Below are 25,187 nucleotides of genomic sequence, written 5' to 3' on the forward strand. Positions count from 1 at the left end.
ACTGTTGGGTGATGAGGTATAACAAGATCATGATTCCTTCTCGTGTTTGTTATGTGGACAGTGTCAAGACTCTGAACTCGCAGGATAGGTAAGGAGGTGGTTTTGTGTTTAGAATTTTGTAGGGAATAAAACCACAACAATAAATCTGTAACCCGCCGTACAGAAGCAACCCACAATACAGTATTTTGTAAGGAGAAAAAAAATCGCATAAGGCCAAAAATCAACTATGTACCTGTTAAAGTATGATCATAGGTAATGACTTTTACGTCCCTTGCACATTACTTGTTCTTGCCCGTTCTGGAAAAAACCGCACGGTTTTAAATCTTTCGTGGCTGAAACCGACTAGTGTGAATCAAAGCAGATACGACAGCCGTGTGGCACTGGACGGCTGCTATAGGGCTAAAAATCGTGCCCATGTTTTAACCGTACAATGTAAAAGGTCTTGTAAACTTCTTCAGTGGACTAATAGTAAAGTCCCGTGTATTTTTTTCTCGCACAGGCAAAACCGTGTAACGTTCAAGGAGCGTTAGGGTTACATTCTAACATAACGAAACCATATTGGTATGGAGGCAAGTGTATTTTTAAAACAATGTCTTTTAGCTGAAGTGGCATCAGGTGAAGATAAATACGTATCAATAATTTGAAGGGGACATAGTGGCGATGCAAGGGGTGAGCCCACCCAAATGTGATGAAGAAATTTCATAATGAGAGCCAAAATTAAGCTTCGTTTTATGAAATGAAAATAAATTGTAAACTGGTATAGGCATATGGAAAACTACTCCATTAATTTGCTACACAATTTTGTATTATCCATATTAACTCTGTAAAATGCAATCAAAGTGACGATAATGACAAAGGCCCATCCATGTGAGACATGCTAGAGCCACTGCTGGGCATCGATGATAGTCACTAAATTAGGTAAAAATATTTATCCCATTTCTCACAGTTTCGCGGGTTGATATTCTCTCACATTTAATTCTGAGCATGAATACATATATTGAGATAGGGAAGAAGGGCTTTATAGAGAGAAAGGATTTGAAAGTTTCGAAGGAAAATAATTATAGGTGCTTCTGTGGCATTCATGTGGAGAGTGGGATAGAGTTGATTGATATACATATATATATATGTATAATCAATTTCTCCCTGCTGAGCTACTCTTGGTAGATAAATCTAAAAGTGGGAGTCAGGAAAGACAGTCTTGCATTATTGTATCACACAAAAAACACTGATGAAATGGGTGTGCTACCAATTACCTTTTCCCTGAAAATATGAATTAAAAGAATTTTAAGGAATTCCTCTATTGGTACATAGCACTGGGGAGGACAGGTCCTTGGTGAGCCATATCATAACTTAGGACCAGTGGTGCAACTAGGAATATGCTTTGGGGGGTTAAGGGATGGCCTTGGGTGGGGGGATAGGTCAATGGCAAATTTATTATAAATGACTTTCCTGAATATACATTTTACATCATTTTGGCCCTAAATACTTAACTTTAAGTTGAAGCCGTTATTACATGTCGAAACTAGACAATAGCCTTAAATATTTTTTTTTCTCTGAGACTATGGGGGATCTATCTCCTCATCCCCCCGTAGTTACGCCACTGCTTATAGGAATTTTGAGGAAAGACCATGTAGGTGGGACGTCAGTAGATAATGTAAAGTAGCATGAGATTTTTGAGGGGATAATGAAGGAAGGGAAGCCAGAAAGTATACCATTAGAAAAGAAATCTTTGAAACTACGTTCGTTCTAGAAACTGTATGAGGCATCGGTATGTTTGCGGAAATTAGAAAAAACTATCTATTCCAATATTCGTACATATTTTAAACGTGTTACTGATTTGCCAGCTTCGCTACATTGATTAATATTTCGATAAGTTTCCTCTATGACAATGAAGTTAAAAGGCAAACCAAGCGATAGCGTTAAGACTTTGAAAATTGTAGCATGCCTCATACTAGTGTTGTCACGCAGCAGTGGTGCGTTTGGTATCATCGTTGATGGAAGGGGTCTCCAGCCTCATCTTTCTCAGCGAGAGATTCACATGTGGCAGCGTGCGTTTTATCATGTTCGTAATTTAGTTTTCTTTTTGGTCTCATTCCATTTTCTCAAGAGAGGTAAGACTCGTGAAGAGTGCCAAGTACGCTGGCGTAAATACTTGAGTAGAATGGAAAATTGATTTTACCGGCGAATAATGCAGAGCTGTCTGGTTACATGCTTGTCATTTGACATTTACGCAAATGGTGGTATGAATGGAAGGATGAGAAGATGGGCAACTGGCAACTGTTTTACTTTCAAATGTTGGCAACGCATGTGCAGCAGTGGCAGCAGTCGAAACAGCATGCGGTGTGTAAACTGATTGAAGAAGTACTGTTTTGGAATGTGGCTCGGGATATAGAAAGATGTATGATCTTGATACAGAGGTTTTAACTTCTGCCAAATTCTCCGAGAAGCTTCTTGTTGTGCAATTAAGTTAATTCTTTCGTCAGTTGCCACTTGTTGCGTTGTTTCTGCCATCTTATTGTCAGAATCAACACATGCTCCTGTCAAACAGGTTATCTTTAACAGATGGAGTTGGGATTTTTGTGCGAAACAGATTTCGCGGTTATAGTTCATTCATTTTTATGGATTTGGGAAACTCCTAGCTTACGTCAAAACAGATTCATTCCAAATATTTCACCCTTATTCTTATTTCAATTCATGTTCGGAACAATATACTATATAATCATGGTGTTCGAAACATTTTCTCAGTCCGTGATCCCAGGCATTCTACAAAAGTTACTCTTCAAGCAGGAGAATGACTCAAGTGAGTGGGCCTTTTCTATCCTTTTAATGTAAACTATAATGTTGGCTATTAGTTTCCGCATTTTTTGTCTTGTCAGAACGAGATAATCTTTTTCATCATTGACATTTAAATTCCATGATGTTTTTACTTCATTAGATGTTTCCTAAAATTTCAGAAGCCGAATATCCTACACCTGAGGAAGATGTTGAGAACGCTGATATGGACGAAATAGATCAGGAATTACTGAAAAAGATAGAGAGGAAGAAAGTTAAGAAGAGAAGGCGAAGAGAGAAAAGAAGATTGGACGAAATGGCTGAAGATAATCATAATATAAAAGACAGGTAACTTGAAGCAAATATGACTGTCATCGGCACTTATGATTTTCATTACCATCATGTATGGACGTAGGTTACCGCAATATAGCGCTCAGGGGAACATATTGTGTGTAATGAAATTAAAAATTGGCATGTGGTTATATCATTCGGCTAAAATTCACGATATTGGCATTCGTGGGTTTGCCCTGCATTTGTTGTTTGATCGATTTTTAGTGCTCGTATTTTATTATCTTAACCCATGTAAGAAATTTGCAGCGATATGCACGTCAATTTACTTAGGTCACCGTTTTTTTTATATAGTTTATTCCTAATGTTTTGTGTGCTTTTGAGGGAGATACTTATTGTATGACCCTAGTTGTGGCAATCGATAGCTAACAGATAGATATGACATGAAGGGTGTTGTATGTACATCATTTGACCACTTAAATGAAGTGTACTCCTTAAAATATTTACGTTGAAACTGCATTGAGCTTGTCAAACTGTTGCGAAGAGTCTTTAATATGATTGAAATGTTCAAGTCTCAAATGTTCCCAACAATGTAGAAAATGAGTAGGTTGAGACACTTAAAATTGATAGTGTTGAATTTTTGGGCTCATAATGTGTTCTTGGTAATCATTGAAAAATCATTTGTGAAATTGTAACAAATTTGTTTTCTGTGCAAATTGTCACATCAATACTTATTGTCATTAAGTGACTGGTAGGTGGCAGCTGCCTTGCGTACGACAGGCGGACAATGATCACTGTGATGTCAGGCGAGATTCATGAGAACTACATGAGAATGAGAATGCAATAACTTACATTGCACATAGCATCAAATATGTCATCAACATCTCGCATGATATTGTGATCTCCAAAGCAGGTAGGCGTGTCAGAGACTTATGTGAGTGGTCACTTATATTGTACGTTTAAAAATGAAGAGAAGACATAATAGACAAAGTGAGGCAAATGAAGAATGTTTCTCCGGGCATACATATGACCACTCAGACTTGTCTCAGAGGTATCTTCATGAATATGCGATCATGATGTCTCTTGAGATGCCCCTGAAATATTTGACACTATGTGGGAAACAGCAAAATAACAACATGCAATGATAGAAATGTAATGCAGTGAATCTTTCACCATTGAAAGCCAATACTGCACTAGTCTTACAAATATGTTTATTTACACCTTGTTACACATTCACATAACCTTAGGTACGTATCGAAAAATCCGATAGAAGAAGGTGGAAAAAAAAACAAAATGATTGCTTTAGACCAATAAATGTAATGAATTATTCATCATGAAATGACATACATTGCACTAGAACACAAAGGAATCATTATGCCTTCAGCAGTAAACCACAAATCTTACTGTTCAAGTCCATCCAAGCCTTATAATATCATAGCTAAGATGGTTGAAGAAACTTACTTAAGGTTTTTTAATGCACAAATTCAAAATCCATTATCGTTACCCAAGAAATTGAAAATGGCAATCACTATTACTTTGCATTCGTTCCACAATGACAGCATTAGTGATGTTTCCTTCCTTAATGCATTCCTTTCATAATATTCATGAAATCTGGAGTGTTTTGCTTTATATGCCAAACATCTTAAATGCCTGTTATACACAGGCATAGTCCCCATCAAACCCAAGGACTCAGCAGTGATGCTTAGGTCACATTATTACGTTAAATCTATGTTTTTTTTTTTCTCAGAAACACCTCTGAAAACAATGATTTACTTAGGTGAACACGATGTCATTTATATCATTATTATTAACAGAGGAAGTTAGCGTCTACGTGCAGCCTATTTTGGCAATATGGTACTGTGACGGTCCTTCCCCTAATGTTTGAAAGTGTGGAAAAAAGGGATATTGAATGCTGAGGATAAGTTTATCCCCAAAATATCTGAATTATTCAAGGATAAAGTCTAATCTGTGCTTGCTGGGAAACTACCTGATAACCTGTAAGAACTATCTGGTGTATTTTGTGTGTGAACTTGAATCATGGGTGATGTTGATGATATGCCGAACAAAAATGTTCTATGAGGATGAAGAGGAGAGCGTAAAATGAAGGGCAAACATAGATTTTTGTTTGGGAATTTGAATTCAGAAATTGTAACAGCCCTGTCATTCCCTAAGGACAAGTAATGTGATGGATGTCAAAGCATGAGATACAATCTACTCTATTACCAGTCTGGAAACTTGGAGAACTGAGCAAAGTTAAAGGCTGTTTCTTTGAAAGAAAGTCTTGCCTTTGTTGGATCCATCTGCTGATCCTATGAACTTCATCCAAATTATACCTTTTTGTGATAATTTTTCTATTGCCATTTACCTTAAATTCAGACATAACTTCCTGAAATATAGTTCTCTTTTTTAATTTCAGGGAATCTGAAAGTACGCTGATGGAAAATGAGGAAGAGTTTTTGGATATGAATTCTGCATTTGTAACTCTTGCTGTTGGAAGGAAAAAGCTTAGTAACTCTACATCAGGTTGTGAGAATGCCCATCCAAGGACCAAATCAACGAGGTCAAATGTAAATAAACATTTTTTCCTAGTACATAGTCCAAAAATTTAGATTTCTTGTGTAATTGCAATGTATAGACTTAATCCTTACATTATATGCGAAATCCAGAAGGTATTGCTTAACTTCGGGCAGATATGCATAGTTTTAAGTTTATTCTGTAAAGTTATTGTTATTTGGTGGCATATTTGTATTAAGCTTGAGTCAGACATTCTATTTTCATTCCAAAAAACTTCCTGTGGATTGAACATTATAAGCCTTCGATCAGGGGATAATCTGATTATTCCTCAACCTGAACCCTAGTTCTGCAGAGACTCTGCAAGGGTCCAGCCACATGCCTGAAACATACAGCCAGGTGACTATATTCATATGAAGCACTAAAAGCTGCAGTATACTCTCCTGAGGAAGAAGGCTGAGAATTTATTTTTAATAGTTTGACCACAGAGCTCAGCGGCGATAAGCAATCTTAACAATTTAGGATGCATTCTCAATTTCTTTTAAGCACATTCAGGTTTCCCTCTCTTCCTATCCCTCTCCCTTGTATCTGAGTGCCTCTGATCTGAGGCCTCCAATGTACATATCTTTCCTGTTACAAACTTATCTTAGCAAGCTAATATGTGCAAGCCAATGTTGCATGAAAGCATATTTCGATGTATGTGCCAAAGTATGAAGCTATAATATTACTGTGCAAATCAGAAAATGTAGCCAGAACTCAAGATTGCTCGTTTCTCCCAAATCTCTGTAAGTCATCAAGATTTGGAAGAACTGATGTGAACTTTCGTAAATCATTCGTCATCTGGGGTAGTATATTTGTTTAATTGGTGGGTGGTTGAGGACAGGGTGTCTGTGGTTGGAATCCTGGGTGAAGCCATTGTACACCCATAGTAAAAGTCATAGGGCCATGTCAATAGTCATTCCCCTGAGAGTTCCCTAGGGGATACCTCCCTAGGGGAAACATCAGTATCAATTAACTTCCTCTAGGAGTCTCCTGGTTAGGGGACTCCTAGCCGATAGACGTGGCAACTGTGAAACGCAACAGCATATGATTTTTTTAATCGTTAGTCACCTGTTTATATGCTAATAACTTGAGATGGCGGTGCAAAATGGTTCATTTTCAACAGCGGAGAAGAAAATCTTGTGTGACTTGGTAGAAAAGTATAAATATACCCAAGAAAACGGACAGCATACAATGTGAGGTAAAGAAGAAGGTGTGGCTAGCTATAAGTATTGAGCACAACAGCCACCGCAATTCTGTTATAAGAGATGAAAAGCAGCTTTTAAAAAAAAGCAGGTTAACTGATTCTACATAGTTAATTATTCAATATTAAAGTTGCTAAGGATTACTACATTCTCGCCTCACCATATTCCGCATTTTCTGTCAGTTTTATATTGGTATGTCAGCATGAGTATGTGGCAACAGAATATGTTAGGTGAAGAAAGTAACTGTGGGGAATGCATCCACTCTGATGGGCTCCAGTGATGTGGATTGGAGTATCATGTGTAATCAATATACAGTGAGTCCTCGTTTAACGTCACTTACCGTTCCTGAAAAATGTGACGATAAACGAAATGACGTTAATCGAAGCACAATATCCCATAAGAAACAATGTAAAAAGTGAATATCCGCTCCTAGACCTCACAATTCCTACGCGAAAAAATTTTAGCGTATCATATTTGGGCCATTTTTTACGATGGGAATGCCAAACTATGGCATAAATACGAGTCCCTGTCTTCATCGACGGCAATACCAGCAGCGACGTACATCCTTCTCCATTTTTGTATCTTCCCGCATTTGCTTTTCGGCTTCGCTATGGTGGTCACCCGGTCGAGCGTCGCCTGGGCATCATCATCGCTGAAGCATTGTCGCAGTTACAGGAACCAAGATTATTGAGAACACTGCGAAAAAGTGACGACAAATACTCCGAGTTCTACACGGAAAAATTCCTAGAAATCACTTTTCAGGTTCCAGAAAACCATTGACTTTACTTGACATTTACGCACTAAACATTTGCGCACCTACCTAAGAATTCATTTAGCAGAAAATTTGCTATAAACGTAATCGAAATTGACAAACACACCGTTTTACACTTCGTTTTGACTCACTGTATTACTGCCCACAAAACGAACAACCTGCAACGCCCGCCGCTTCGCATTTTTTCTCGCGCGAAATTTAAAAGATCTGACCAGACCTGACGTTATCGCGAAGCAAAGGTGCGATAAACGAATGACCGTCTCAAAATTTTCGTGACGTTATTGCGAAATGACGTTAAACGGGGTGACGTAGAACGAGGACTCGCTGTACGATATGAGTATACATGCCAATTTGTGCATATTTATTTGCCTGTTAAGCCTGGGAAATGGTATTTTTGCAATGCTGTGCTTTGTTGCTCTTACATTATTTGCTTAGTATAGTATTATTTGTTTTGGCGTGTGTAGATTTGAATTGGCTATTAATAATGACAATGAATAATAGTCCTTAATGTGGCTTGACGACTAGCTAGGGTAAATGGTGCTTGTGCTTTTAATAGCCTATAATATTGCATAATTAACTTGAATGATATTAGCTTTTGGAATCAATACGAAATCGGTGGAAATTATTTTAATTGGGGCTTTGAGAGGCAGTGAGAAAAACTTTGTCTATCTAAATGACATTTTGATGCAAAGGTTTACATAAAAATCTGTCATTAATGTCAGTGATACATTTTCCATGATAAACTCACCATGTGCAGTTCTTGCATTTCCTGAATGCACATACTCTCTTACTCACACTCAGATTTACCCTTTTTTCATTTTTATAATTTCAAGGACATGGGGATTTTGTAGTTCTTGCAAAATTTTCATATCAACCAGTTACATGGTGGTACGAATATTATTACCAATAATGGTATCTCTCACAGTCAGTGACACACTAGACTGATGGACACCGTGCTGGTTGCTGCAAACAATCTCGATAAATAATGCAAAAAATAGTATAATAGTCAGAGCAAGAACATTTATCACACAATATATATTTTCAACGAGTACACCTTGTGAACAGAATGTACTCAAGGTAAGTACTTACAGTGGAACCTCGTTAAAGCGAGTACGGGCTATAGCGACACCCCCGCTATTACGAGAGATAGCCGATGCACCGTCAATTGACCCTATAATAAGCGTGTTAAAAAATTCGTTTTTACGAGACCCTTTCGGTGTTGGCTCTCGCCATAGCGAGGGTTTCACCGCCGGAAGACTTTCATGAAGACTCCTTAACCTCTGTAATTGCTAGCGATCTGTTAGAAACGTAGTTAATGGAGTGCTCAGTCTCAAATTTATGTGGTAAACTGTCGTTCGATAAATATAATGATGACGAAACAATGCTTTGCATGATTTTTATTCAGTGCGGCGCTAATAAATTGTTAGTTAGTTAGAATAGTTAGTCGTTATTTGAGTAAGGAAATTTAGTGATGCAAAAAAACATCGCCTTTCGTCTGGATTAATGCTTACGTTTATTGGATAGATGCTTATCTGTCGCCGCACCATTCCTGTTCCTATATATCTGTTCGCAACAGGTATATTGGCTATTATTTGCTCCACCTCCGGTAAAGCGACAATTCGCTATAACGAGTTTTTATTGGTGCACCGTGGGGTGTCGTTATATCGAGGTTTCACTGTACTTGATAGCTGATCGTGGCATAAAATCTCAACGCTATCAATAATTTCTTATGCCCACTCATGATTACCTTAGGAAAGCGGTATCGCTGCAGTAACCCACTATCCCTAAAGAAATCGAAGGGTGCATCGTGGACGTAACGCTTCTGCTATCTCAAATTTTGATGTGAAATTAATGAAAATGGGTGGAAACAAAACGTTTTGGAAATGGACGAATGAATATTATGACTGGGTGAATAAATGGGGAAATAAATAATAAATAAGTGATTAAATGAGGAACTTGTTAGCAAGAGCACAACAGCAACAAGTGCATTGGAATAAGCCAGAACATGAAGTCAACAGAATACGATAGCAACGAAAGCATTTGTTTGAAATCCCAATTGTTCGAATTTTCTCCAGTTAATGCACATGTCGCGAGGTAATGCTCACTCCGCTCCCAGTGTGGGGGATTTCAAGGCGGCTCCCACAACCTAGGAGGCAGCTATTAATACCAGATTTGTGCGTGGGGGACACTAAGGGGCTATCTAGAGCTAGGAGACTGCTAGGAGTCGACTATTAATACGGCCTTTAGTGGCCCAAGGTGGTACTGGGAAAGTTGCACACACAGAGATGGTTATGCATGGAAAAATACGGATCAGCTTAGCTAATTAGGGTTTGTCTTTCATAAAAGATTCGGTTACCAAATGCTCCAGAAACCCCAAGGTTATTCATGCTGTGAACTAATTCATGTTTGAGAATAAATCCTGGATCACTACCATTAGATGGATTTCATGTGAGAATGATACATTTTTTTTGCTTTATGGGTATATTAATTTATATTTTTATCAAATAAGGGATCCATTACTTTTGGATTTGGCATTACATTCTAAAATGTTTCATTTTTCTTTTCTTACGATCTCAAATGCCTGCTGCATGGTCTATTCTAGCAGCAGCCATTATGTATTACAGCCATTGTAAGGGTACGCAGCCCGCCACCTCGAAAAGTGTCGCGGGTCACACGCCTCAAATTGCGTGTGGGTTCTTGCCCTTGGTGTCGGGAAACGAATAATCACACACAAGTATTTAAAGTTTTTACCCCCTAGTTTATTTCCATTCAAAAACCCAAATTCCAAATCAATTCAAGCAAAAGGCATGAAGTAATAATGAATTTGTTCGTCCAGAATAGCCAAAATTTAGAACATTACCAAAGTCTCGGGAAGGAGAGGAGCTGCTGGTGATGGCACGGGTGGATAGCGAGGCGCGTAGGTCGCACGAGCCCTACGGCCCGCGCTTCGACTCCAACTGGCGGCTACATTGCTGCATGACCGCTGACGAGTGACCTGTGACAGTATGAGTTACTGAGTGAGTTCCTGAGTGCGTCCTGAGTGAGTTCCTGAGTGCGTCCTGAGTGAGTTCGGAGTGCCAATAGCATCTCCACCGTGCCATTATATAGGGAAGTGGAACCAGGATGTTTTCGTCCAAGAGGAAGGGGAAGAGGAAGGTTAGGCGTTCTAGAAAGTGAAAATGTGCAAATCCCGAGGCATAGTTTGTCATAGCTGGCTATTCTGAGAGGTCACACAACAACATATTTATACATATTTTGGAAATGGAAATCTTCCATTTCCGGATCACTACACAATATCCCCATTATCCACGTAGTGGATTATATGTATGTACTTAAATTTCACCCGCCTTTGATGTTTTCGCAAAATTTTAAAAAATAAAATAGGATGCAAAAACACCAAGATTATCATATTATAATGTAATAGGATAGAATGACAATGTAGGATGCACAAGGTTTATTGTTTCCATTAGAATTCCCTTCGTAAAATGTAATTATTTTCTATACTTGCTGACTAGGAACGTTTCAAGTTTACTTGGACATTTCTAGTATTGCAGACAACAACCTATGGTGGGAAAAAAAAAACTTTTCAGTAATTTTAGAATATTTTTCAATTGTTAATATTCGTAAATTTCTAAAAATTTTATCTACGATCATTATATGTATATTTTGTGTGCGAAAGTGCAGTTGACACCTTGGATACGCATAAGATTGAATGCAGTCCAAGGGAGCTGGAGATTTCGTCGCACTCGGGCATGTTTACACGGTGACTAGTCGAGGTCAAACTGGAGAGGAAGGGAATAGTGGAAGCAGATGAGTGGAAGTGAAGGCAATGGGGGAAGTGGAAATACAGATATCATGAGTCATAGTCATGCACTTGCTTGCGTTGACAGTTTGCCATAAGCCCAGGTTTTCCGTAATCACCGCTGGTCCATGAGGTGATCGCGCACTTGTAGCCATCACGGAGTTCCGTGTTCCTGTTTTTTCAAGCATTGCAGTACGCGATTGCGCTCGGTGATCACGGATCGCGTCCCACAGCAGCTGCATTGCGGGCAACTTGTGCGAGACCGGCGTGGTGCCTGACGTGGTGTCGTTTCCGACGTCGCGCACTGATTTTGAAGCATTCGTGTAAACCACGTTTCTGAATCCGTGATCTTGCGGCCATGGATGCGTGGTTTTCGGAAACCCGGTATTACACAGAGCGGTATGAATATGGGTGCAATCACGTCATCGCCGCTAAAAGGATCGAAGTCGCGAAAAGAAAGCTCTTAATGATTCCGGAATAACAAAATAGATAATAATAGACTGATTGGTTTACATAAATAATGAAAGTAACAAAAAATTAAACTGAAAGTTCAGATTATTCGTGTTTTTCAATTATTCGTGCCGCCCCACCCCATCATTAGCCCAGATGATGGGGAGTGTACTGTAATTAGGTTTTAAACTGGTACCTATGCATCATATCCTTAACAGGAACTTCAGTGTAATGATTAGCATGTATAGCTGCTGATCTGTGGGTCATTCGTTCAAGTTTCCCGGTATTTTTTTTTCTTTTGGCCACGAGGAAAAAGTATTTATATTATGCTTTGCATCTTCAACAGCAAGTTGCTTGTATTTGTTACTTTTTTTCTATTTACAGGAAAATCTTTTATCTGTTGTTCAGCTCTAATAAAGACTCGCTCAATTTCACCAGTAGGCTTTAAATTCATGTCGGGAAGGGCTCTTAGTAGCATAGCTTGTGTAGTTTTTGTTCTGCCACCTTTTTGCTATATGGTAGTTATTAATAAAGTAAAATATGTAATCATTAAATGAATAGGTTTATGATGATTTGTGATATAAAGTCTGCATGTTATCAGTTTATAATGATCGGATTAGTTACTTGAATTATTATATTCCATCCTCTCAAATCCTATCAACTTAATTTTTCACCCATTACTGATTATTTTTCATTGTAATCACAATAATTTTAGTTATCTTCATTAGGAAAGCATACTGCCAAATTGCCTATTTTTGAAGAAGAAACAATTCTGCTAAAAACAGGAGTCTGAAAATTTTATGAATGCATTATATATATGTGGAAAATAAATGTAGATTTTTCCTGTTAATTGAGTGTAAAAATGCTTCTCAGGCTTGGTACTAGGTGATGCTTTGTGCAAGCATCATAGTTTCAAAAAGTTTCTCGTTTTTTCTTAATCAAATCGGTCAATCACAATATTTTGTTGTAAAAAAATCTAACCTCTGGACTAAATACAATTTTATTGTTTATAACATATTATAAGAATTTTGTGGTAAATTTTGTAATTGTATTGTTTTTGTGGTAGCAAGCCTTTTTTCCTGTGAGATGGTAATAATTTCACCTATTTCAGTTGGAATTGAGTTGTAACATTTTTCTTTCCTCTTTAACTCCACAAATATGGCTAAAACACTTTTTACCAGTTAAATGTAACATGCCTCTTTACTCCTCACTTCCCAAATGTGGTTTATATTCTTGACAAATTCTTAATCAGTCCTTGTAGCACATCCCTCAGGAGCGAAGACACACACAGACCCGCACGCTACCACTTTTACAACCCCCTCTCCCTAACCTTTTACAACTCCCATTCTCTATTCTATGCAATCGACAACAATTGATCGATTACAGTTTTTCTGTCCAGTATCGCCTGCTTCAGTGTCTTTCTCCCATCGATTGTCACATTAGCATTCAACTCGAAATAACTCAAAATTTATTGTTACAGAGTGTTGTGGCTTGTGATATAATGTACTTCAATTCCTTCTGTATAGTTGAAGGATTACTATTTTCTATTTGTTCTAGGATGGTAATATTGATAGCAAATGCATCGCAGCAAGCAAAAGATTGGCTATTCAAGGTTGTAAATTAGCTGCCAAGGAAAATCATGAACGTGCAATTGATGTATTTACCAAAGCAATAGAGTTAACTCCAGATGAATATCGGTATTATGGTAACAGAAGCTTTTGTTTTTGCCAGCTGGGCCAGCTGAAAAGGTATGTCATTCCTTGCAAATCTTGTGTTAAAGTGTTGTCTCAAATATGCCTACTACTGTAATGCCTCTTTATAATGAACCTCAATACAACATAATATTTTGAAACCTCCTTATAAAAAAGTTATAGCCTCCATTCCAGCCCCTTCTGATGCATTGGATTGAGTTAATGTGAAAACAAATTGTTATAAGAATCCCCTTAACAGTTACATACTTTCCTAAAATCATGATAATGCCTATTAGGGGCATTAAAATAACAAATTAGAATAAAATTGGTATTATCCTAAAATTAAAGTTCATGACTATAATTTTCTGGTTTCAGAGCTTTAAAAGATGCAGAAAAAGCAATTTCTTTGGCTCCAGATAATGCTAAGGGTTATTTTCGGAAGGGGGAAGCACTGAGGGCCTTGAAGGTATGCATAAGTTATTTTCTATATTCACATTTTTAAAAATTTCCCGTTCGATGCACAAAGGGATAACAGCTGAAATATAGCACTCGGAAAAATTATACGATTGTTTTCATAGTCTGTAGAAGAATGCTACTAAATATAAGGAATGAAGTAAATTAGAAGAGAAGGCTCCAGCATTCTTATATTACCATATCATCATATCTTCATTCACTTCTAAAACTTATATTACCAGTAAGATCATGATCAATATGTATTGTGAAATTTATATGTGCACTTTTATGGTATATGTGAGGTTTTTCCCTTTTAGTATCTGATATACCTACTTTTTCTAGTGAGTGTGATTTGCTTTGTATAATAATTCAATGCAGTCAGTATTTTCTGGAGGATAATGCATTTATGATTTATTGAATTATTCCAGAAAGAGAAGTGATTAGACAGTCATGTCATGTAGGAAATTTTTCTTCTCTATTGACTTTCTTATTATAAAAAGCAAATTTTTATCATTTTGTATGGGAGAGTTTACCTTCTACCTATATCCACAAAATGACTGTACTTTAATATTGCTGGCTTATCAATGGCCATGAGAAAGTAATTTTCAAACATTACCTTAGCAGTTGCATTTAAAATATTCATTGTTCTACGTACCCATTACAATTGCTTCTCACTCAGTTTTATTACATTCTTACTTGTATTAGGATTTTCATTTCCATATATTTCCCCCATTCAAAATTTTTTTTCATAATCTTCTATCCTTGCATTCAAAATATCATTTTAAAATTTATTCCAAAGCAAATTATAATAATGTAGGTAAGTCATAGCTTGCTGTCAAAACAATATTTTTCTAGGGAAACGTAGGCTCAAAAAAATTATTTGGCTATTGCAAACTTAATCTCATCTAATAAAAATAATGGAGGTGCATAAATTCATCTCATGTATAAATTCAAGAGGCTTACCTTTTCATTGCTGAAAATTATGACAAATGTGATTCTGAGGCTTGACACTCCCTTTCATGGATACTTGTATCAGAGGTGTAGTGTAGAAATTATTAGTCTTTTACTGCTCTCAAGAGAAGTTCATCTTATAATGCTCCACTCCCAGTCATGAAATAAAATTATGTCAAGGTAAACAGCTGCTGAAACTTCACATTAGCAAAGAAGGTAGCTATTCACCATTTGGTGTAAGAGGATTTAATTTTCTGTAGGCCATTCAAGCTGAGCTATTTAGAGTCGGCTGTTCATGATAGGTTTAATGCTATTTTTGATCTAATACCTATGGTACCATTCAGGAGGTTACCGTGTAAGAGATGCACCTCTATTTTGAGAATCGGAGCTAAAGATAAAAGTTTTTTCAGTATTTTTTTTTTAATCCTATCGTGCAGAGTTTCGGACGTGTGCCTGGAATTTCGACAGTTATCAAATTTTCCACTTCTACTCTAAAAATTTAATCAGCATTTTTCAGCTAAATTTACATGATATGTAAGGTGCTCAGAGATAAGCAGGTATTCACTTGTAATCTTAACCTCATGGTGATAACTTGGATGGTCGTAGCGGATAACTGGGATCCAAATATCCACGGATATTGCCCTTCAACTTATACTTCGGATCCAAATTCGTTGAAGAAATTGAATATGGATCCAAAATTTTTAAATCAATGCTTTTGTGAATGCAGCGTCCCATAAGAGGGAGTAGAAAGAGTTCTGATCCTCTCTTTGCATAAGCCATTGCACTGCGATGCTTGTCCTACTTACAAACAATTTTGTGCAAAAGCTCTCGTAGGAGTATTGCAATAGAATTTCCATTGTGGAAAATTTTAAGGCAAAATACGACAGGCACATAGGGGGAATCTTCCCAAGAGATTGAACAAAAATTTGGGGAATCTCAACACCGTAAGATAATAACCAAAGCGTATATTTCACAAAACTACCCTTGGCCCATAAGGTTTCTTCCAGTTTCTGGAGGCCAAATCCTAGGTGAGTCACCTACGGAGCCTGAAGATATCTTGATAGCTTTTAGCAATTGTAATACGTGCACGAGGTTCAAAAGAGAATGAGACCTAACGTGACTTATATCTGTCAGCATTTAAGTTTTTAACCTCTTATTGATTGACAAAAAGCTTTATAGTTATAACAGGGCTACTAATATTCAACATAGTCCAAGCAGCACAATTTCAGAAGAAACAAATGTAGCATGAGTGCATTCAAACAAGACGAGACGGATTGGAAACTTCAGGCAGCACAAACTGTGTATATCGCATTGCTGCACCTTCGCTTTTAAGGCAACGACATTGCATGCAAGTTTAGATGTGTCCGTCCCTTGCTCCTTCACTCGTAGCCTCGTTGCTTGAAAGATGGAGGGAGCGAGCTCCTTCCCCTCGACCTCTCCTTCTGCACTCTTCACCCAACAGCATTTCCAATTTCTTCTATCCGCCATTTAGTCCTACAATGTACACACTCGTTTGAATTTTTTTTTAACCGCAGGTTTTAGCACAAATATAATTTTCAATTGCAATAATCCTCATAATAGCATCTGTAGATGGTTTTTGAAAAATCATGCCCATAGCGTAATGGAAATTACTCGGCAAGACAGATGTTGACTATTAACCAGGTATTGTCCTTCAAAACTACATGTTTCTCTAAGTTTGATATACAATTACTATTTGCAGCATAAATATTGTGGGATGCCCACTCGTAGCATTAACTTTAGCGTGCCCTCCTGAGCGAAAAACCCTGCACGATCTTTTCCATGTTCACCTCTGAGGTACCAATGCAACGGCACAATGCTTATAAGTAAGAAAAGCCAACAGGAGCATTGTGAAAATACATCACCAAGGGAGAAATTCCCCTGCCTGCCACTCATTTTTGACCTAGGGTTTCAGATTATTGACTCACGCTGCAAACCAAGGTCACTCTGTTCCCCTTGCACTTGATACTGGGTAGATAAGAAATTCTTGTAAAAGACGCACCCCAATTTTTGGCTGCAGTTTCTGGGAAAAAACACGTCTCTTACATGTGTTTATACAGTAATTCTTATGTCTAGCTGAAAGAAGTGACTAATTTTCCGGTAAAGCTGTGGGTTGATTTTGGATCTAGAGAAACATGTTGATATACAATGGCCTTATCTGAGGTTACAAATCTTTTGTAATTTTCTTTAAGATAAATCATATAAGAAATTAGGTAGACTTTCTAAAAACCCTATTTGCTATGAAGTCAGGCATATCTATCCATATTCTAGAAGCCTCAGAAATATCTTCTTCCACATGTATTAGGAAAAACATTTGATTGTTATGGTAGGAGTTACTAAGTCGAGGAGCACCCAAGTTGTTTTAGTCATTAACCGTCTTACATTCTCTCTCCATTGGATTTCACTTGGTTCCTTTCACAAGCATTAATGGGGAATTTTCACATTTTTTGAAAACTCAGTCAAAGTGTAGTAAACCTCTAGGAAAGAATATCTACCGGGGGAAATTTCAACACTAGCGGTAGTTTTCAAGATATTAAAGGTCAAAGTGGAGGAGTGGGGGGAGCGAGCGAAAGTAGTGTGTCCAAGAGGAGTGACGTCATTTCTCCCCAAACAGAGTTGCTAACGTCCGAGGCGTGGAGTTAGGAGATTGTTGCGGTATACGTACGCCAGGAAGACGGTATATTTACCTACGTGAAATGCTGTTTATAATCTCGAATAATAAATATTGCTTGGTGCCTATGTGTTCAAACACATCACGAAATTCTAATAAAATATTCGTCCTTATGTCGAATAATAAAGCGAGAAGAAAGAAGTGTGTTAAGGCAATGAAGAGGAAGAACGATCTGTCGACGAAAATGACGGTATTTGTTCGTGAAGATCACTTTACCTTAAGTAATTACAACAGAAGTATGCTGAGAAATGACTTGCACGTATGGTGCGGAGGGCGTGCAGTTGCCCTGTTCGTGCAGTACCCGCCTGTCGCTTGCATGCTGTTTTTGCTGAGCTAGTGTAGGTTGACGGCCCTCGTAGTACCCAATGTCTTATAATTATTGAATTTTTTGAATTTATCAATGATTAATCATGATAAGAATACTTAAAGGGTACATACAGTAGGTTACCTTCCCTCTCTCCGAAATCAATTGATTCACATGCATAGTATACCAACTGAACTCCCTCGACACCATATTTGCTACCAAGGAGTGTACAATTTGTAAGAGCTCACTGGTATATAATCAAGACCTCCTCCAATCAACTGACTTAGTGTCATAGGAGGAAATACAACCTGAGGAAGTGATGGAAAGCCGAGTTCAGGAAAAGTCCTGCCAATTGAAACCAGAATCAAAAACTGTTGGTGTTCAGAAAAAAAAAACCTTCAGTATACTCTGTTTTTCTTGGAAAAAAGGCAGCATTGTATTTAAGAGTAGACTGTGAAAATTATTTTATTGTCAATTCGCTATCAGGAAAGACTGGGTTTCCTGTTATTGTTATGTTCATGAAAATTAGACTCAACAAATCCTTCAATATTTTAGGTCAGAAGATCTAAATGTCTCGCCCTTGACAGCGGCACAATATTTTTCTGCTTCCATTATTCCGATGGCTAGTCTTTTGAAAAATCTGGTTTTTTGGGTTGACAAAAATAAGATGTTGCTTAATATGCCAATTCCCTTTCCTGCTCGCCTTCACATGTAGGGTCAACTATTGATTGAACAATTTAGAAATAGACATTGAAAAGCCAGGTAACCCAATTAGGCAAAGTTTAACCTGAATTGGATCATAAAAAATAGACGATTACCCACTACAGTGAGTGACATTTTCTCTTGTATGAATTAGTCTTTTTACTGCGATTAGTACATCAAATTACGCTTACTTTATTACGCTAGGATAGGTATAAAGTAAAAAAAAAGTGAAATGCGAAGGAAACTCTAAATCCGTTTTTAAAACTCTAAACTCTAAACAGTAATCAGAGTATTATACTGCTGATAGTGAAGAAAAATAGAAATAATGTTTTTCAAACGCAATTATTTCAAAAGGATTCATTTTTAACATTGCTATAAAATTAATGAATTGTTTATGGCTCAAATATTTCTATCTAAACTCAATAAAAATAAATAAATCATTTGATTATTCTTTAGAAAATTTCATTTCGAGGGGTTATGGTGACCGGGCAATAGATAGTGTCATTCGCATAGACTGCATTTCTTGAGTAAATTCCAAAAGGCTGTGGGGTAGTAGTAGATCGCGCGTTCAAACTAACTGCTCACTCATTCAGTGGTAAAATTTGAGAGTTAATTAGACCACCAAGAGTTTCCAAGAATGTAAAGAGCTCTAAAGATGAAGTTAAGCTAACTAAGCAAATAGAAAGCTTTAGGATCCATGTGGAGAGAGTAATAAGAAAGGTCAGAGAATACAAGTTGCTTGTCCTTCATTCCTGAATTGATAACCATTTGGTGCACAAAAATAGGATTAGAGGATAGCTTTAAAAGACAATTACATCTACCACAACGATATTCGGGCTCTGCCTCAATGATGGGGAAACTATGTAGGAAGCGACGGAAAATACTTTGAATGCATTTATAACCAATGCATACACTTATAATAGAGATGTGCGAATAGTATCCGCGAATACTCGAATACCTCGAATACTATAAAGTATTCGATATTCGAGGTTTCGAATAGTTATGCGAAAAGTACCGCCTCGAATACCTCGAATACTTTGAATTTCGCATCATACACTGTCGCACACACGTCGTTGGTAGTTGACTCGGAAAAATGTAGAGAATTGTAGTCATTTAGTGCTCGCAGCGCCGTGATACTCACGCTGTCGAATTACATCAAATTGGTGGATTTTAGCGGTGAAAAGAGTTCGTTGAGGGGAACCGAAAATGGTCGGGTGAAAAAATCCGAAAATCCCCGATTCCCCCCACCAGGAGAACCTCCGTGCCGTGGGATAGCAACCTTAGGGCATTTCCCACGATCCGCTATCCCCCTCCATTCAGCACTCGCCTCACCCACTCTGACGCTTTCCTCTTCTCCGAAATCAAACAAAAGGTCCCAGCTCGCGCAGGGATCGCATTACGAAGACCCTCGCTTCGAAAAAAATATCGAGTTACGAGAACAATAAAAACGTGTTTCACGCCCTCCCCCCTTTTCTCACCCACTGACCTTTTTCTGGCTACCTGCTTCGAAGTTCCCCATTTCTGGAGGTCAACTGCTGCGTGAGTACCGTGGGATACTTACATTAGCACATTTCCCAAGATCCGGTATCCCCCTCCATTCAGCACTAGCCACCCCTCTGAGGCTTTCCTCTTCTTCAAAATAAAAAAAAGGTCACAGCTCGCGCAGGGATCATATTACGAAGACCTTAGCTTCGAAAAAATACCAAGTTACACGAGAACAATAGAAACGTGTTTCGGGCCCTCCCTTTTCTCCCCCACTGACCTTTTTTTTCCTACCAGCTTCGAAGTTCCCCATTTCTGTGGAAGTCAACCGCTGCATGAGTCATCTATCAGCACAAAAGGTGTCTAAGAATGACTTTCGTCAATTGATGTCACACCTTTATTGAATTGAAATATTAGTAACGTGCGCGTAATTTCAAAACGAATAAGACCAAACACGACGTATTTCTGAGTTTATTTCAGCATTTTACGCAAAGAAATAAATGTCAAAATATGACGGAGACTTAGCATTCTGGCGAAACTCGATATGAGCAGCAGAGCTTCTCGGAAGTTGATGCGGTATTTTTTTCCGAAAACATATATCAAGTTTCAATTTATGAATGGTGCTATAAATCTTTATTGTTACAGTCCCAGACAAAGGGATATTTTCTCAGAATATTTGGTTTCTCCCTGATAGCAATTCCAATTCATCTTCTTATCTCGTGAGAATTCCCAAAGATGGACTGAAAATAATTGAAGAAAATCCGGTGGAAAAGAGCTTGTATTTTGCAAAATGCCTCAGATTGTCAGCTAGCACTTGGCAGCAGGAGTGGGGGTAAAGCGATGTTAGTTGAATTAATTATATGCCAAATTGTTTCCATAAAATTAAAATATTCATTAATCAGCTAAATTCCTGTTCGAATCATTTAAAGGAAATCAAAATTACTCCCCAAAATCTTGTGTTACCTGCTGCATAGGCAACCGAGTCAAACATTCCAGCATTCATCATTTAGTATTCGAGGTATTCGAAATTCGAGGTATTCGAATATTCGAGCAATGATTTAATATTCGAATTCGATATTCGAATTCGAGAAATCTGCTATTCGACCCATCTCTAACTTATAACCATTTAAAAAAAATAAAGTTGTATTTTTCATTTAAAAAACAACGATTGCACTCCTAATACTATTTAACATAAATGATTGAATTTTGTCATAAGTTTGCTAAATAGGTTATAATTATTTTGTGGTCATCTAATAGAAGTTTCATAGCTAACATTAAAAGCTGTATTATCTTATGCTAATCGTTAAACAGCCATTATAAAAGTGGCTCCAAAAGCACATAACCTGTCAAAACCTGTACACACTTCAGGCAGTATACATACAGAACACACCTTAAAACTGTGCATAGTATGATGTGCATAATGTGTACAGAAAAATTACCTTAAATATCTGCACAGAAAGTATTTCACAACATACTGAATCAAATATCCGATATCATACTGAAAGCAAAAAATCATAACTCTTACCATATAAACTATATTTGCACTAACTAGATGCATCAATATTTCATGCAGAAATTTTCAACGGAGGCCGAGTAGCTACTTGTGTACTCGTAAAAGCTGGTCCAGTAATGGCATAATTAACTAGAAAAACTTACCGCGAAGCCTTCACTTCTTTAATTTCTGCAGCCAAAAAGTCCGGGTTACTTTTAAAATATAATGCCATCATTAAGGACTCCATCCACCTTTGGGAGATTATCGCAACAGTCTTTTCACGAAACCGTCTTCTATTTCGCATACGTTCGATATATTCTTGTTATACGAGTACAGAAAATGGATGAAATATGCTTGACGTTACTAAATACCGCCATAAAATGTCTGAGAGAAAACACGGATTAAAAAAATACCGAAATATTAACTTACTCAACGAGTGCTTCATTGTAGCTTCTGTGGCCGTGCACGCAAAACGAAAACGCCGTAGGGAGAAATGACGTCACCAACAATCAGAGCTAACTTTGCGTTTGCAGATGGATTTCACTGTTTTAAATGAATTTCATGATAAAATCAATGGTTTACGAGAAGTTTGATTGGTGAAAATGGATTCCTGGTGAAAGTTGCTATAAGTATCAGGTACCCCACCGTCACGACATTCCCAGTGACTCGTGTGTCAACATTGAGACTAAGAGAGTAAATTTGGAACTCGGAAAATTGTGCGAAAACCTTGAAAATGTTACCGTAGTAGATGTCAATGGTTTTGACCGTGGTCTTTATACGAATCATGGCCTACATCTCAATGGTAAGGGTAAAAACCAATTAAGTGCTCTAATTGTTGACTGTATGGGACTGAAAACAGGACAGGACAGTACTGTGAAAGCAGATGTCTTGGTCACTGCTCATGCACCTGAAACTGAGACTACTCCCTCGCTCTGACTAAGAGACAATATCAACACCGGGTTAATAGACCCGCCCGTGCGTGCTCCTCTCAACAATGGTGATCCTCATATGGTAGCTACATACTCAAAACTGCGTAAGCCAAGTGAATTTTCTGTTTTTCACGCCAATGTTCAATGCATTCGTAATAAACTGGGTGAGCTAGAAACTCTTTTAGATGAAGTGGCCCCGAACGTTGTGTGCATTTGTGAACACTGGCTTAAGGATGGTGAACTACCCTACCTCAGAATCCCAGGTTATGTGCTTGCTGACGCATATTGTAGGAAAGTTCTCAAGAATGGTGGTGTCATGATAATGCTAAAAGAGGGACTTGAAACATCCTCTTCTAATCTCTCTGTTAGTCACCTGTTGATGGAACGTGTGTTTGAATTCTCCTCGGTTAATGTCGTCTTGGGTTATCAGTCCATTTGTATTTTATCTGTGTATAGGTCTCCTATAGGATGTTTTCAACTTTTTTTGGAAAAACTTTACTCCTTACTGGAGCAAATACTTTGTTCCAGGCCCGATCAATTAATAATCATCACTGGTGATTTTAATGTGGATCTTTCTACTGTCTCTAAGGATCGAACAGACTTGCTCTGCCTTCTTAAGTCTTATAATCTTTTCCCTCTCATTGATCAACCCACCCGTGTAACAGACCATACCTCTTCTTTATTAGATAATATAGTTACCAATTTGGACTCCACTTTAGTTGTGTCCAAGATTCTCAGGTCTGACCTTTCAGACCACTACCCTCTTGTTGCTAATTTTTCAGTGCCATCTACTCCGCGGGTTGAATATCGCATAGGTCGCTCTTGGTCAGCCTCAAATACGGCTAATTTCATCAGATTACTTGAAACTGAGACGTGGACTGATGTATACTCTTTTAATGATCTCAACTCCAGCTTTGATTGCTTCTACAAAAAATTCTTAGCTTTCTTTGATTTCTCCTTCCCTGTAACTAGAAGGAAAATTAAACCCACTCCTTGTAATCCTTGGATCACCAATGAAATTTGTTATTTCTCTCGCCCCCTTAGAGACACTGCATACACCTGCAAAAACTCCAACAACCCTGTACTCAAATCTCAGTACATTGAGCTAAAAAAACAATACAGAAAAATGATCTCAGAGGCTAAACATAACTTTAACGACCAACGAATTTCTTCTGCTGATAATAAGTCCAAAGTCATCTGGAAAATTATAAATAGTTCTAAAATGAAGCAGAAACCCACCCACCTCCAGTTAAAAGATGAATCTGGTAATATAATTAATGATCCATCGAAATTAGCTGCAGCATTTAACGATCATTTCTCGCAACCCAATGGTTCAACTCCCACCCCTGGACGTCCATCTCACCAACCCAACTGTTCAACAGCTTCATTATTCCTTTACCCCTGCTCTGAAACTGAGTTAACCTCTATTATCCGCAAGTCTTGCTCTAAATTTTGTGCAGGTACTGACGAAATACCATATCACTTAATACGCCTGTCTTATGATTATATTAAATCACCTCTTCTTTTCCTTGTTAATGCCTCATTACAACAAGGAGCATTTCCTGATTCTCTAAAGGAGTCTAAAGTAATACCACTCTATAAGAAGAAGGGCTCTATCCATGATTTCAGCTCCTATCGACCCATTTCACTTATAAATCAGTTTGGCAAGGTTTTTGAATTAACTTTTTATAGAAGACTGACCTCTTATTTAGAGTCAAACAACTTCCTATCACCTTTTCAATATGGCTTCCGTAAGTACAGATCTACCAGTCATGCTATTGCCCAGGTAGTCGACAAAATTTTAACAGCACTAGACCGCAAAACGGAAGTACTTGGCATATTTTATGACTTCTCCAAGGCTTTCGACAGTGTCAACCACCGTATCTTGCTGAATAAGTTACCCTCTTTTGGCATAAGAGGTATTCCCTTTCACTGGGTAGAATCATACCTCTCCAATAGATCTCAAATTGTCTCAGTGGTGTCGAATGGTCATAAGTTCAATTCTCTTCCGAAATTTCTGACCCAAGGTGTTCCTCAAGGATCTATTCTTGGCCCAATTCTATTTTTATTATACATAAATGACCTCACCAACTTTGTATCCTCTGCAACTGGTATTCATCCAGTATTATATGCTGATGATGCCAATTTTATTATAACGTCCTCAACTGTCAAAGGGTTACATACAGCAGCCAACTTTGTCTCCGATCAGGTTCTTACTTGGTGTAAATTGAATTGTCTTAATCTCAATGTCACAAAATCCCAACTTATTTACTTCTCTAATTTCAACAAAACCCCTAGTTTGCTTAATGTTGACCTAAATGGAACATGTATTCCACAGGTTGACGACACCATGTTTCTGGGAATGAATATCGATGCGCATCTTTCCTGGGAAAAACTTGTCTCTAATCTAGCTGGTCATCTTAGCTCTAAGTGTTTCCTAATCAGATCAATTAGATCCACTGTATCCATTGATGTTCTTCTAATTATTTACTATGGGGAATTCTACCCCCATTTACTATACACCATTCTACACTGGGGCTCTTCACCCCATGCAGTGACCATTTTTAAAATCCAAAAAAGAGCTATACGTTTGATTGCAAACAAACCATGTAGAACCCCATGTCGCCCTTTGTTTAAATGTCTCCGCGTGCTACC

At 37.8% G+C, this 25,187-nt stretch overlaps 1 protein-coding gene across 1 annotated transcript in view; it reads left to right on the forward strand.

Moving 5' to 3' along the window:
• The first annotated feature begins 2,012 nt into the window (after window positions 1-2,012).
• LOC124154562 overlaps window positions 2,013-25,187 on the forward strand; it is a 40,929-nt gene continuing 17,754 nt past the window's right edge. The window contains exons 1-5 of the mRNA XM_046528374.1: window positions 2,013-2,800; window positions 2,955-3,120; window positions 5,477-5,627; window positions 13,397-13,587; window positions 13,906-13,996. Of these exons, the coding sequence (XP_046384330.1) occupies window positions 2,563-2,800; window positions 2,955-3,120; window positions 5,477-5,627; window positions 13,397-13,587; window positions 13,906-13,996 (837 nt within the window). The 5' untranslated portion in view covers window positions 2,013-2,562. The remainder of the gene's footprint in view (window positions 2,801-2,954; window positions 3,121-5,476; window positions 5,628-13,396; window positions 13,588-13,905; window positions 13,997-25,187) is intronic.

The sequence above is a fragment of the Ischnura elegans genome, chromosome 2, assembly GCF_921293095.1.
Source record: "Ischnura elegans chromosome 2, ioIscEleg1.1, whole genome shotgun sequence".
In the NCBI taxonomy this organism is placed as follows: Eukaryota; Metazoa; Arthropoda; class Insecta; order Odonata; family Coenagrionidae; genus Ischnura; species Ischnura elegans.